Source organism: Notechis scutatus, chromosome Z (assembly GCF_049901735.1).
Source record: "Notechis scutatus isolate UNSWTSFEM ecotype Mainland chromosome Z, rNotScu1.2, whole genome shotgun sequence".
Lineage (NCBI taxonomy): Eukaryota > Metazoa > Chordata > Lepidosauria > Squamata > Elapidae > Notechis > Notechis scutatus.
In genome coordinates, this window is record NC_142025.1 from 49,301,891 (window position 1) to 49,317,555 (window position 15,665).

At 40.2% G+C, this 15,665-nt stretch overlaps 1 protein-coding gene across 2 annotated transcripts in view; it reads left to right on the plus strand.

Moving 5' to 3' along the window:
- The window catches only part of ITGA8 (integrin subunit alpha 8), a 169,893-nt gene that overhangs the window by 14,692 nt on the left and 139,536 nt on the right, over positions 1-15,665 (plus strand). For both annotated transcript variants that reach the window (XM_026681384.2, XM_087946773.1), the window contains exon 3: positions 13,816-13,916. In XM_026681384.2, the coding sequence (XP_026537169.1) occupies positions 13,816-13,916 (101 nt within the window). The remainder of the gene's footprint in view (positions 1-13,815; positions 13,917-15,665) is intronic.

Below are 15,665 nucleotides of genomic sequence, written 5' to 3' on the forward strand. Positions count from 1 at the left end.
ATAAATGGCATTGAGGATAATCTAGTCTAGTGCCCCATAGGACTTTTTAGGTGATAATGTTGTGAGACTCCCTGAATCATGTACTTCAGCTTTATATAACCATATAAAACAAATAAAAACAACCTGAATTATATTGGGAAGCCTACATGAAGCCAATTTAGTTTATGAATCAGAGGTGTTACTTGGGCACATGACAATACCCCCAAACTACTAGAAATTCCAGACTTGCTCTCCAGAATTCTTCTATTGCAGTGATCCCTAAACTTGGCATCTTTAAAACTTGTGGACTTCAACTCCCAGAATTCTCCAGCCAGCTGGCTGGAGAATTCTGGGAGTTGAAGTCCACAAGTCTTAAAGTTGCCAAGTTTGGAGACCTCTGTTCTACTGTCAAGTAGCACAACAGGGAAACCAATTAAAAAAAACAAACCCAATAGGAGTAGTTGCTCACTATTAAATATCGTAGCAGAAAGTTCCATAATTTAATTGTTTGCTTCTGCCATATGTAGCTTTTTGGCCTAACAACTGCTACTGTGTATTAGCGTCATCAGTTGCGCAGCCCTCCAGATGTGTGGAATTCATCATTCAGAATTCCCAGAAAGGCTTGTGTAGGATAAAGGAATTCTGGATACTGAAGTCCATATATTTATAGGTATTCCTAAGAGGGAGAGGGAGAAAGGGAGGGAGGGGAGATGTAGATTTAAAAGAAAGTGTTTGTAAACCATCTCAGGAGTCTTGAAAAGTGTGACAAAATGTATTTAAAAAAGATATACTGATACTATTTATGGAACAATTTTATTGTTTTTAGTATAGTGCAATAGTCTTTGTGATATTTTTAATGAAATATTAATTGGAACAAATAGATTCAGACTGAAATTTGATTTGTAAGTAATAAGTTGATATATTTCTAGATGTATTATTATGTAAGTTGAGTATGTATTATCATTGTAGGCAACAAACAGAATCTTGAAAAATGGTTCAATTAATATTATCATTCCCTGATCTGCCAGAAGGGGTAGCTAGAGAGCAACCTAAAATGAATCCTCTTGTGGAAAAATAATAAATTATTAAATATGGTTCAAAATGATGACCAAATTCTTCCTTTAAAGATGTACCTTTAAAAAATGCAAGCAGAAATTCTTTCCTCTGTGTCCACCTTCTTTTTCTACCGCTGAAGTTATAGCATCTGAAAAATGCTGCTTATGGATCCCTTTTGTGTGTGTTGAATTGTACATTGAAAAGTACAATTTGTGTTTTCTATCCAAAGTAGGAACTCCATGTCAAGGATCAAGGAGGAAAAAAAATATAAAGAAGAAATAAGTCTATTTGTTCAGTAACAGAGTTGGTTGTGCCAAAATCCAGGTACTATTTAGGGAGAGAAGTGTATACATTGTGTGTCTCCAGAAATTCAGTCACATGAAAAAATTATTTTAAAAGATGAAAAGGTCTTGTGAGATATATAGCATGAAGTAGAATTTAAGAGTGATAAGTCTTGAAAAATATTGTGTTTGGATGCCAGAGATTTGAGGGTGCCAATTTTACCTTTAAAAGATGAAATATTTATTCCTGATTACATTTATCAACTACCTTTTCAGGAAAGAAAAAAAACAGATGCAAATGATCTTGCTTAGGCCTGGAATTTAAGGAGTATGCTTCTCCATAGTTAATTGATATGAAGCTAATTCACCCACCATGGTGCACCAAGGATAGGAGAGCAAGTGCCAAACGAAACGAACTAGCAATCTAGACTGTGCAGGACCGCATATGGTGTCTAGAATTTGTAGACTTCCCTGATACTGTATGACATACACTAAATAAGGTCTATTATAATCATGATGCAAACTAAGTTAGGATGTGTCCATAATCAGTGGTGGGATTCAAATAATTTAACAACCGGTTCTCTGCCCTAAAAATTTTTTCCAACCAGTTCACCAAACTGCTCAGAAAGTTAACAACGGATTCTCCCATAATGATACGAACTAGCTGAATCCCACCACTGCTTGTAATATAGTCAGAGACAGTTCTGGTTTCCCATGTTAAATATTTTTAAATATATTACAGCTATTATTTTATTCATTCCTTCAGATTATCACCCCTGTTTTCTTCAGGAACACAATGCTGTCCTATGACAATATTTTATGGTCGCTGGACTGAGAGATGTTGAGCTTCCATGGTTTGGGCTACAACTGAATTTGGATCTTCCCAATTTTGGATTAGCATGCATTATCCTAGAGTGGTTTACTCCAACCTTTCCAGCTTGGAGTCCCGGTAGGTGGGGAGGGGTTGTTTCTGTGTGAGTGCCAGGCACGCATGCAAACATGCACAACTCCACCCGCTACTCGTACACCCTAGTTCTGAACAGGTTGAGGCCCAGTAGTGGGCCATGGCTTACATTAGGATCTCTATATGTTTGAAGAATGGAGAAACATGTTTCACCAATTGTTAGTCATCTATCTGAGAAAGGACTGTGAGCAATTTATTAAAAAAAATTGGGTCTCCAATCTATTGATAGTCTTCACATTGCTTACTTATGCCCAAGACAATAAACTGGCTTCGGAGGCTAGGAAAAAAGCATTGCAGAAGATACTCACTGCAACTACAGGTTTTTTGGATTTCATGTTGATGTTGTTTTGGGTAAGACTATTACTGATCTCAAGGAGAATATCTTGATTTGTAGAATAAATAAAGAACCAAACAACATGCTGAAATGTGGATTTTTTTTCTTTAAAATATTCATCCTATGCCTTTTTTAAAAAAATGATGGCACAGAGCGCAACCTAATGCTTTATGTTTGTAGCTTTGTGGATTTGTAGATAATCTGCTAGTAATTAGTTACTGCATTTTATTAAATTCCTCTGACCTTTATAGGCACCAGGACTGCCTTATGTAGAAATTACTTCCATGCAGGAAAATTTTCATTACTGCTATGGCTGATGATGGAATATGTAGCTGATGCATTTGGTATGTGGAAGGAAATATTGCTCAACTGCATGTGTGAAGCAGCCCTAATTCTATTTTAAGAAATGTGTTAGTAAGGTGGTCAAGAAAGTCACTGATTTGTGATGAATTATAGTGAATGAAAGTCTCAATACCATAAATAAAAATAATTGGTCTCAGAATAAGGGCTAGCGCCAGGGTCACATTTGAGGTAGATCTCAGCAAGCTACCTTCCATTCTGTTCCATTTTTACAAACATGGTTATATGGGAATCCTACAGGGAATGTATTCTGACTGACCAAAAGCAATGTAGCACAGAGTTTTGAAGAGAAGTACAGACAGCCACAGCTATCTTAATTTTCCTAGGACATTGTATGACCCAGGGGCCTTTTAGAGAATATGGTTTCTGCTTTATTGAGCAGTTTCACACTGGTGGGATCATAGTTTTTAACAAAATATCAAAGGAAGAGCACTGGGCTAATTCTATAACTGATCTCAATTGTTCCAGACTATTTTTTGTAGATATTATAATTTTCAGAGATATTATATTTCTAACCTTTTTAAGCCCTGCACCCTAAAATAAGCAAGCAATTCAATGGTACATTTCAAAAGTGAAGCCTTAGAAGTGAAGCCATTAGAATATCTTTCAGATATTTTATTAGAAAGATATAATTTTAAAAATTTCCATTTTCACAGAAAATGGAAGGCAATTCGGGATCATTAATGGTTGTTGCCTCTGTGGTCATATTCAGGGCAAAGTGGATAACATCAATGGGATCTCCCCAAATCCTAATTCTGTGAACATGAATTATATCATTTCACCACCAGGAAATTTTCTGGTGAGGACTAGGCATTACAGTTGGAAAAGAGTTGGAACAGCTGAGGGAGAAAGAACAGCAGCGCTAGAAGGAAAAAGGGGAGAGGCCGGTGTGCAAATTGTTTTAACCTTGAAAAAGACACTTTGAGTATGCGTGCTTAAAACAACATGAACACTTTAAAGACTTTTGCTCACAATTCAAAACAAAGTGTGACCATCTGGAGTGATTATTGTTTTCTGAGTTTCCTCCATGCTGGATGCTGCAATGGAGATAATGTATATCTGTTTGTTTACTTTTTCTAGCCTAGCCACTATAGCAGATGGATCGAGTCATGTCCCACTTGCTTTTGGGCTAGACTAAATTGGATGAAATGGGCATGGAGTATTGAAAGAAAAACACCAGTGAGGCAGATGCACAGATAGAAGAAGATAATTGCATGGCTGTCAAAATCTTTTTATTAAAAAATATTCCTTAAGGAGAAGATGAAACTCATATTTTTTAAATAACAAATAAATTTTGGTGCATATATGCTATAATATTTTACAAGTGACTGTTGCTAATGCTATTGATTTGGTGGCAATGGAGCTTAGCCTATTTCTTCAGCTTTAATGTCCTATTAATGTAGAGCTTTTAAAAATTCAGAAATTCTGTGCTGGTTTGGGTTGGTTTATTGAGCTTTGGTTTATGTATGCATTCTCTTCGTGCACTTGTGTCATGGATTAATATTAATATTTATACAATTTATTTGAAAGGACACTCGGTGATCTTTTCAAGTGAGGTATTTTCACTTTAACAAGACACAGAAGCCTCATTTGATGGACAGGCTGAGGGGGAAATGGCTGCCCTACTTTGAGGTTTCAAAGTGGGAGCCACTTCATTTCATCTGAGAGTTTTAAAGATATGCTTTGAAGCTTCATCAAGGCAAAAAAAAAAAAAAAAAAAACCTTTTAAGCTTTGCATACAAGGCCTTTTCTTTCTTTCTTCCATCTGTGCAAGCAAAACATTAGCAAAGTTGCTTTTGCTGAGTTTTTCTGCTGGGCAGGAAAGCTGTAAAAAAAATATGTTATTGATCGTATTAAGTTGGTAATTGTTAAGTTTGAGGCATGGGCTTAATGAACGGAGACCAGACTGTCAACCTTGAACTTCAGCTCTTTATTCACAAGCATAACAGAGACAAAAACCCTCGGCTAGCAGTCACTCTTTTATAGCATAAGCTGCTATCCGGATAACCAATGGATAGTGTTATAGCGTTTGAATCTTGGCGCGGCCCGCCAACAGCCAGTCAGATTGCTCGGAATGAACCAATCATAACTTGCCATTATATGGGCCAATAGGACGTGCAGGATTACGATCCTGCTAGGCAAATGAATCTTTATTAATTACATTTCTTTAGTTCACAACACCCCTCCCCCCTGGGTTTTGTTTGACGGCCGTGGTGACGTAATAATGCAGGTATGCAGGTCGTTTTACCTGCCTATTTGATTTTCGCTGTTCCACCGGTTTTTGTTTAAAGTTCGGTTCCGGTGGAACGCAAGGCTCGTCTTCGCCCGGGGTTGATTTCGGCACTATCAGGGTCCCTTAAGTCCATTCCTGGATCGGGCGGGCATGTTTCCACTACGGTGTTCCTCTGCGGGGAGGATGCCCCCGATCCCGGACCTTCTTCAGGTGGCGCGAGTACTCGGTTTAGCGGCCGTCTGTCCTCGATTACGTCATCGTCTATACGGCCTTCGTCCCCCTCGGTATTCCCTCCCCCTTGAGTTTGGAAGTCGGAGGGGTAGCGGATATTTGGTTGTAAGCGAGATCGAAGTTGATCTATGTGGTGTTTCCACATCTTGCCGTCTGTCTTCTTAAGGCGGTAAGATCTAGGGCCAGTGAGGTAGACTACGGTGGCTGGGACCCACAACGGTTCGCTGGAAAGGTTTTTGGCATAGACCAAGTCGCCTACCTTGAATTGGCGATACGTTCCGCTGGATCCACAAGGTTTCTCTGGCGAATAAGCCGGGTGTAATCGGTCGAGGTGGGAGCGAAGCTTCCGCCCCATTAAAAGTTCGGCTGGGGTCTTGTTGGTGACACTGTGGGGAGTAATGTGCTGTAGTAAGAGTATTTTGTTCAATCTAGCGTCGATGTCCCCCGGATCCATTTTTTGTAGTGTCTTTTTAACAAATTGGACTATCCGTTCTGCTCTACCGTTTGCCGCAGGGTGAGCCGGCGAAGTCAAGGCATGGCGGATACCCTGGTCCGCCAAGTATTGTTCGAAGGTGAGAGCAGTAAACTGGGGTCCGTTGTCGGAAACTAGAATGTCCGGGAAACCGTGTGTTGCAAATAATCTATCTAGTTTTTTAATAACGGAGTCAGTAGTCGTGCTTTTCATCTTGTGGATTTCGAGCCAGTTGGAGTAAGCATCCACGGTTAGGAGAAAAGTGTGTCCTTTAGTGGGTCCCGCGAAATCAATGTGGATGCGGGACCATGGGCCTCGAGGAGTTTCCCATTCGGTGGGAATCGCTCTCGGTGGGGCGTTGCTGGCTTCTTGGCAGTTTCTACACGTGGTTACCCAGGCTTCAATTTGTTTATTGATGCCTGGCCACCACGTGTACCTTCGAGCGAGAGCCTTCATGCAGACGATGCCCGGATGTCCTTCGTGCAGGGTTTGCAACACACCAGTCGCTGTAGTCTCTCTGGTACGACGACTCTATCTCCCCATAGGATGCAGCCCTTCTGGGAAAATAGTTCCGCTTTGCCGGTGTTTGAATGGTGCAAAAGTGGCGGGGTTTCTTCAACTGGCCACCCGCGTTCGACCCAACTGAGAACTCTTGCGAGGATAGCGCCCCATTTTGTGTCGGCGGCGATATCCCTTGCCGTTAGTGGCGGCGAGTTGAGGGTTTCAATTTGCAGCGTAGTGAGGGTCGGAGCTGGTCGCTGACAGTTTCCGGAAGTGGGGAACGGCTCAAAGCGTCAGCGTGGGGAATGGCTTTCCCCGGGCGATGCTGCAGTACGTAGTTGTAGGCTGCTAGGAATTCTGACCAGCGAGTCATTCTAGGTGACAATATATGCGGCGTTGGTTTATCCCCTGCTAAAATGCCAAGTAAAGGCTTGTGGTCTGTAACTAGAGTAAAGGGCCGCCCGTAAACATATTCGTGAAACCGCTTCACGGCCGATACAATAACAAGAGCCTCTTTGTCAAGTTGGCTATAGTTTCGTTCAGCCTTTGATAACGTGTGGGAAAAGTACGCAATCGGAGCCTCATTCCCGTTTGGTAACACGTGGCTCAAAATGGCTCCAACCCCAAACGGTGACGCGTTGGACGTAATATTTACTGCATTAGCACAGCGTCGGAGGTTAATAAGTCCTTCACCTTTCTGAAAGAGCGCTCTTCTTTGTGACCCCAAACCCAAATAGCTTTCTTGTCGAGAAGTCGATGTAAGGGTTCGGCTACTGTTGCCTTGTGAGGCAAGAAGATGTTGTAAAAATTACAACAACAAGAAGGCCTGGAGATCAGCCTTACTTTTAGGTCTTGGGGCGTTTTTAATTGCTTTGAGTTTGGTCTCGGTGGGTGAATCCCTTGTTTATCGAGGAGATACCCAAGAAACTCCACCCGCTCAGTACACAGTTGACACTTATTTTTTTTCACCTTGAGGCCGGCGTCTTTGAATCTATGCAGAACTAGTTTGAGACGCCTGCTCGAGCTCTTCTTTATTAGGGGCAGCAATTAAAACGTCATCAAAATACGGCACAACCCCTTTTATGCCTTGCAAAAGTCTCTCCATTAGACTCTGAAATATCCCGAGGGCTACACTCACTCCGAACTGGAGTCTGTTGCATTTGAAGGCACCTTGGTGTGTAACGATAGTCTGTGCCTCTGCGGTTTCTGCATCAACGGGTAGTTGTTGATACGCTTGCGCTAAGTCTAACTTTGCGAAGATCTTCCCGCCGCCCAGGGAGTGGAGAAGATGTTGAACCACCGGCACCAGATAAGCGCTCTGTTGGAGTGCATGGTTCAGAGTGGCACGGTAGTCTCCACAAATTCTGATCGACCCATCCGGTTTGATGGGGGTTACGATTGGGGTTTCCCAATGGGCGTGGTCAATAGGCTCCAACACCCCTTGGGCTATTGACTTATCAAGTTGCTCATCAATCTTGGGTTTAAGGGCGAACAGCACCCAATGATGCTTAAGGCGGATAGGGGCTACTTCTGGATTGAGGCTAAATGATATAGGGGTCCCCTTGTACTTGCCTAAGTTGTCCGAAAACACGTCGTGGAATTCCTGGACGATGCTCTCTTCCCAATCGTCGCTTCCGGCCTGGTGAATGCCGGCCACCTCGATCCCGAGTGGGGCGAGCCATTGTAGGCCTAGTAAGCTGGGCTGGTCACCATCGACGACAGTTAATGGGAGTGACACGGCACGATCTTTAAAAGATACTTGGACTTGACTCACTCCGACGACTGGGATCATGTTCCCCTGGTAATCTCTGAGGATGATTTTCTGTGTCCTGAGGTCTTGCCGACGGATGGCAGGGATCAACTGTTTAAGGGTCTTCCAGGAAACCATCGAGAGGGACGATCCGGAGTCGACTTCCATCAGGCAAGGTTTGTTCTCGATGGCCACTTCCACTCGGATCTTTTGTTTGTCTAATGACGAAGTGTGGCCGATAATAATAGTCTGGTGTGTCTCTTCTCGTCGTGCTGGAAGAGCAGATGTTTTGCTGCTGTAGGCATGGTTGTTCCATTGGTTATTCAAACGATCCCGATTTGCAGGGAGGTTCCCTGTGGTTTGGTGGAGGTTGTTCTCCTTTCTGTTTGTGTTGAATTCCCTCTTACTTCTGCAGACCCGTGCGATGTGGCCTCTCTTCCCACAGGAACGGCAGATTGCGTCGAGGAATTTGCAACCGGATCGCGGGTGGTTTCCCCACAACCCGCACATGGGCGCTGAAGTTTTAGAGTTTGTTGATCTCGCTCGCCCGAAGTCTGTTAACCTCTTCTTCATCACTCTCGGATTGGGACTCGAGGTCCTCATGGTGCACTGTTGATGAGTGTCTTTCTAGTTGAGGCAAGGCTTCATGGGCGAATTGACGGAGCGGTGCGTTGGTGCGGCGCATTCGAGTGGCCGACTTCTTGGTTGCCTCTGCTGCAGTAGCGTCAGCAATGGCATCTGCAAGATCGATGTCCCCTTTTGCCATGATCTTGCTCTGTACTGTGTGGTCATCTAATCCCAGAACTATGCGGTCTCGCATAGCTTCTTCTAGGTCTGAAAAACCACAGAGGCCTCCCAGGTTTCTAAGGTCAGCGATGAAGTCTGCAATACTTTCACCCTTCCGCTGATCCCGTTGATAAAATTCGTGTCTCCGGACCAACGTTGGTACGGCGGGGGCATAGTGAGCCCGTAGGATAGGTTCGAGGTTGTCCCAATCCATTGATTTCACCTCAGCCGGTTTCGCGAGCGCCTTCGCCATCCTAAAAATGGCTGGTCCACAATGGGTCAAGAACACTGCCCGCTTCTTTCCGGGTGTTGCGTCTTTCAAATTGTTGGTTTCTAGAAACATTTGAAACCGATCCATATACAACTCCCAGTCTTCCTTTTCCGGGTCAAAATGAGCGGGTGGTATAGTGCCACCTGACATCCTGCCGATGTAGATGCGCTCTCAGCCACGTGCTTCGGTTGGTGCTCTGTAGGGTTTAGTCAGCTCTTTTGTCTCCATATCCCACCTTCGTCGCCAGTGTTAAGTTTGAGGCATGGGCTTAATGAACGGAGACCAGACTGTAAACCTTGAACTTCAGCTCTTTATTCACAAGCATAACAGAGACAAAAACCCCCGGCTAGCAGTCACTCTTTTATAGCGTAAGCTGCTATCCGGATAACCAATGGATAGTGTTATAGCGTTTGAATCTTGGCGCGGCCCGCCAACAGCCAGTCAGATTGCTCGGAATGAACCAATCATAACTTGCCATTATATGGGCCAATAGGACGTGCAGGATTACGATCCTGCTAGGCAAATGAATCTTTATTAATTACATTTCTTTTGTTCACAACAGTAATGTAATATTGTCAATGGAAAAAATTGGCTAAACTTTTTTTTTAAGAAATGAAAATCTTCAGAGTCATTTAACAACCCTGTTACTAACTTAACAACTGCAATGGTTCACTTAACAACTGTGGCAAGAAAGGTCATATAAAGGAAAAAGCTCACTTAACAACTGTCTTGCTTAGCAACAAAAATTTTCGGATCAATTATAAGTAGAGGACTACCTGTACTTGCAATAATTTAAAACAATGTCATTCTTCTCATTCTTACTTTTTATGGATTAAAAAATATAGATTTTTTTCATGAAAAATATTTTCTTTATGTTAATATCCAATGCATTCAATATTGTTAATTTAGAGGAGTCAATAAATATTCAGGGAATGTATCAATTTTAATTTTTAATAAAGTAAATATTGATGATTAAAGCCTATAAAAATTTTAAAAAATATTTTTTTAAAAGGGTCCCGAGAGGAAAATATTAAGAAACACTGCCTTAGAGAGATCTAAGAAGACAAAGAATAAAAGTAAGGAAAGGAAATGATATCATAAAGGAAATGGCAGGTTCAAAATTGTTTATGCTTGTGACTTTCCAGTATCGAACATTCTGATAGTAAGGTATGTATGGCAGGAACCTGATCTTACCAATAATATTTTCCTGATCCACCAGCATATAAGATGAGCATTAATGCTGACTTTCATTGATGGGCAGCAATGCTGACTGGACAATTAACACCTAATTGCAGTTCTCACAAGTTGACAAAGCACTGGCAATAAATGCAAATTAAATGATTAACATTTGCTGCATTTCTGTATCTTCTTAATGGGAAGCTCTGATAGATAGATAGATAGATAGATAGATAGATAGATAGATAGATAGATAGATAGATAGATAGATAGATAGATAGATAATTATCGATCTATTAATCTAGCATTTTCTCTCCATGCTCCTGGGTTGTGAGCAACGTTGAAATTTTCCTTCAGTACCAAATTTATAGAAGCTTCATTTTGTGTCTTGTTTCATACCAGTTCTAATCCATTTTGTTTTCTGTACACTTTCTTTGTTTAAGGACACAATCACATCATGCCTAATGTTACTATGGTAAGCATGAGCCATGGTTGTGGGAGAGACAGAAGTGGGCAACAGAAGTGGGTACAGTGACTGCCATTTTTGAACTTTCTAGTTAAAATTTTGTTTTATGCGTGCATAAGCGCACCGGCATGCCTACCATCCAGTAGTGGTCCCAAAACGTTTTTACTACCGGTTCTGTGGGCATGGCTTGGTTGGCATGGCTTGGTGAGTGTGGCCATGTGACTGGGTGGGCATGGCTTTTTTTTTTTTTTTGCTTTTTTGAAGCCACCCCTCCACCCGTTTTTTGCTTCAGAGGAGCCTCTTGGGGGGGGGTGTTTTTGCTCCCAGAAAGCTTCTCTGGGGCTCAGGAAAGGGAATCCCTTCCTCCATTTTTTGCCTTCCTGGGTCTCAGCAAGGGGAATCCCAGCACAGCTGATTGTATGAACAGCTGATTGTCAGGAGGGAAAAAAAAGAAAGAAATACCTTAAGGAGCAAACGTCAGGTGGGTGGGGTGAGCGAGTATCGGACAAGCGGGACAAGCAAGCCAGTGGCAACCAGGCGACCGGGTCGGGGGTATAGCCAGCCAGAACTTGCTATTGGTTCGGCAACCCACACCAAATCCTTGTTACCAGTTTGCCCGATCCGATGCGAACCATTGAATACCACTACTGCTACCATCCCTGTCCTACTGTTCCCATTTATCCATTTATTCATACTCATTTATTATGTATATACTTATACCTGTTTAAACTTATATGTTTATATGTTACGTTCATACATGCTTGACAAACAAACAAAATAAAATAAATAAAATATACTGTGTGTTTAATGCATATATATTAAACCAAACTAAATTCTCTGCAGCTTTGCTAATGCTGATAATATACTTTGAGACTGGGGAAGAAAAACACCTTCAAACTCCTGTTTCACAGTGTATATGTGTTTGTTTAACTGAAATAATGAGTAGATGTGGAGAACTCCTTGATAGGAAACAGAAACCAGGCAGAGTGACCCAGATAAGAAAGTCCAGGACTGTGTCTTTGTTTGGGGGAATAAATAGAGAAGTTCATTAAGGATGACCAGTGAAGAAGGAAGACAGCTTAGAAACATATGGGAAATCAGTTTACTTCAGAGGAATGAGGGTGAAAGGAAGGGAGGACTGCTTTTTATTACAACCTGAAATACACTATAATTGGGCTGAGTTTTTACACAGATGGTTTTTCTTATGATGATAGATATGGCGTATATATAAAGCAGTGTTGCAGAGCTGTTTCTTTTGGTAGTATGGTACACATGTAGTAGTGGTCCAAATGAAGATATCTAGAAGCCAGAATGGGACAACAGCATTTGAAAAGTTACTGCTGATCAAATAAAGATGTATAATCTCACTTCATAACAAAGAGGGGAAAATATTAAAGTGTCCTTTTAGGAATATATTTATTTATTTATTTATATTCACAATTGAGTAGCATCTTGAATCTCCTATCTACATGAGTTTATTATTGTTCTTTATTTACATCAGTTTCCCAATTATTTTTAGTGTACCTAAACTAAAAGTACACATCTCATTGGTCAGAGATATCAATTCATGACACTGGAATATTCACATATTTTTTGAACTGTAGCAGTTGATGGTTGTTTTGATTATGTGTGAACTTTGGGAATTGAAGTAGTGTAGAGCTGAATATCTGCTACAAATGTAAATTGAGCGTCATTCTCTTTTTTTGGGGGGATAGTCTGTTGTGTATTTACCAAGAAAAATTGAATTTATAGAATCTTGGGTATATCAGAGTTCCTATGATCACATGAGACTTTTCTTAAGTTTGAAAGACTTAAATTTGAATTGTTGATCAGCTGTTGCTTCTCTATGTATCCCCCAAAACCTTGGCTGAGTTTAAAGCTTGGAGAATAAAGATAAATGATACAAAAAGTAGTTCCTTCTTGTCTCAACAGATGGCAGAACTTGGCTAATCTTATTTGAGCTGAAATACTAAGCAGAATGGAATTTGATTAAAAAAAATCCTCCAAGGAATATCAGGGCCATAGACTAATTGCAAAACTTCCTGGAAGGAAGCTGGTACAAAATTACTTTGATATGAAGAAAAAGAAAATGACATGGACATATCCTTGAAATCAAAATCCCGATTTGCAGAAAATAATCTTTAGAATTTTAATCAATTTTGGAAGAAAATACTAATGTTTTCAGCAATATATATATATTTATTAGTATTATCTATGTTTGTTGTATCTACAGAACCATCTTTTTGGCTAGTATGTTGTGAAAATCCAGTCCAAGTGGTTAGGTTGTGGGTCAATGTTTCCTGCAAACCCCAAAAGGCTCTAATTGAGTAAGCTGTGGTTAAATGAACTATGGATATACTTATTGGGGTTTCAGTGGTATAAAGGAGATCAGAAATGAACTTGAAGAAAAAAATCAACATTTACTATATAAATAACAGCTTACAATTGATAGACCGGAAGCAGTACGGACGAAAAACAAGGCTGTCCCACTTTAATTTTCTGTGGTATAAGAGAGAAAATGTCTGACAGGCTTTCAAGATTTTATCATACCATATAATAAGGGTCTTCAAACTTGGCAAGTTTCAGACTTGTGGACTTCAACTCCCAGAATTCCTGAGCTAACATGACTGGAGGAGGAATTCTGGGAGTTGAAGTCCACAAGTCTTAAAGCTGTCAAGTTTGAAGACGCCTGCCCTATAACAATAGAGTTTGAGTAGTTCCTGTGGGTCAGTTTTCTAACATAGTCCACCTCAAAAGGCAGAAAACATTTTTTGAAATAGAAGGAATAAAGATTCAGTAGTTATAGTCTTTTCAGTGTGAAAAAATTAAACTTGCCTAGTTCCGATCCAATCCATAGCCATTTAAATGAGGTAACCTTGACTTCCCTTTCCTCCCTTCCCCTCCCCTTCCAAAACAGCATGGGTAAATGTAAATGTATTTTTCTTTCTTTTACAGACAACAGGAAAATCAAAGTCAATGGTACAAGAGAATCTCTTGAATTTAAATCAAATCAATGGTTTGGAGCAACAATCAGAACTCATAAAGAAAAAGTTGTAGTAAGTTTTTATATTTTTTTAGATTCTTGTTTTTGAACTATATATATTCAAAGCACATATGTTTATTAAAAATATTTGTTATGCTGATTCATCAAGAAGAAAACGTTGAATTCCATTACTGTATTGACCTTTATTAGATTAGAAAAAAGTGTCTTGAAATAGTCAATATAAGGGTTAGGCTTAGTGCTTCACGTGTAAAGGTAAAATGTGCTTGTCTACAGCTCTATAAAGGAATTACATCTTTTTTCCAAGATTATACAGCTGTCTTTTACAGTTATTGCCTGATCCTGGATAAAGACCCCCCTGGTTTTAAAAAACATGCTAAATGCATACCCTTCTTGCTCCATAGTGTATATCCAAAGCAGTTCCCAACTAGAGAGTGTGTTCACGATATAGTTTCAGTCCAATAAATTGTAATGACCTATGAATGCAATATAAATAAATAAAGGGAGGTAATTATCAGTCCAGATATTTTATATCGTATGTATGTGTGTGCACATGCAGTAAGGGATTTTAATGATGAACCTTATTTTTGAAAACAATATCCTAGGATAATTTTTATCTATTGTCAGTCTTCAAAGTAGACCAGACCAGCAAACGAAAGTTATCACTATTAATATTCCCTTTTATTATAAGATTACAATAACATAATCTTGCAAAGAGAATCTTGAAAGAGTATGCCTCTCTCTCTCTCTCTCTCTTTCTCACTTTATATTCTTCAGAATTGTGGAGAGTCAGTTTTCAGGTGCTTTTTCGAATTGCCTTTAATTCATGCTGTAGAAGGAATATGAACAGAGATTTTGGCATGTGTTATTTGCTTGTTCCTCAAACCTATTTCAATCTCCAGTCAGGCCTTTATAAGACCTTTATACTACTATTCTGATATATGCAGCTAGTATTGGATTTAGAATTATTCTTGAAAGAGATGGAAAAACCTGTGCTTATTTCTCTTTATTTCAAGGGATCTGGAACTTTACCCCCCAAAAAATCATTAAATTCCATGAGAAGGAAAATGATTCAGTGTAGGAGTGTAATATCTGCACTAAGTTACTTTAATTGAATTTAGTTTTGTGTGTGAGAGAGTGTATATGTTATGCTTTCAAGTCAGCATTGATTCCTGCCAACTGCCTGGATATGTCCTTGTAGTTTTCTTGGCAATATTTTTGGAAGTGGTTTGCCATTGATTTCTCACATTCTCCCAGTTTTTCGTCTGTTGTTTTAACAACATCACCAAACAGGGTCTTGAATGTAAATTAATTAAAATTATTCTTCCCCTACTGAATTCTTTTCCCCACCTCCATTTAGTTTCTAAAGTATAATCACCTGCCTGCTAGTGGAAAAAACCAAGTAGAATCCTTATTCTGGAAAAAATGAAATGCAATAAAATATTTTTTAAATGTGGAGTATATAAACAGAGTTTTCTCAGAAAAATTTCAGGTGAGGATGTATGGTGGTTTGACATTGAAAAGAGACACAGGGAACTGTCTCTGAGAAAAATGCCAACCCTGAGAGAACTCAGGTAGCAGTATTTATTGAGAAAAAACACAAGCAAAATATACAGTATGCATATTCAGAAAACAATGACCTCAACAGGAGATTACTTCACCAGCATGAGAACACACAATCTTGGAAAGTCCCAGATGTTACCTTGCTAGGATGAGATCATACAGCCACGGAAAGTCTCATGGGAAAGTTTGGAAAGTCCCATGAGAAAGCACAACTGTGTACCCTGTACCTTGAACTTTCACC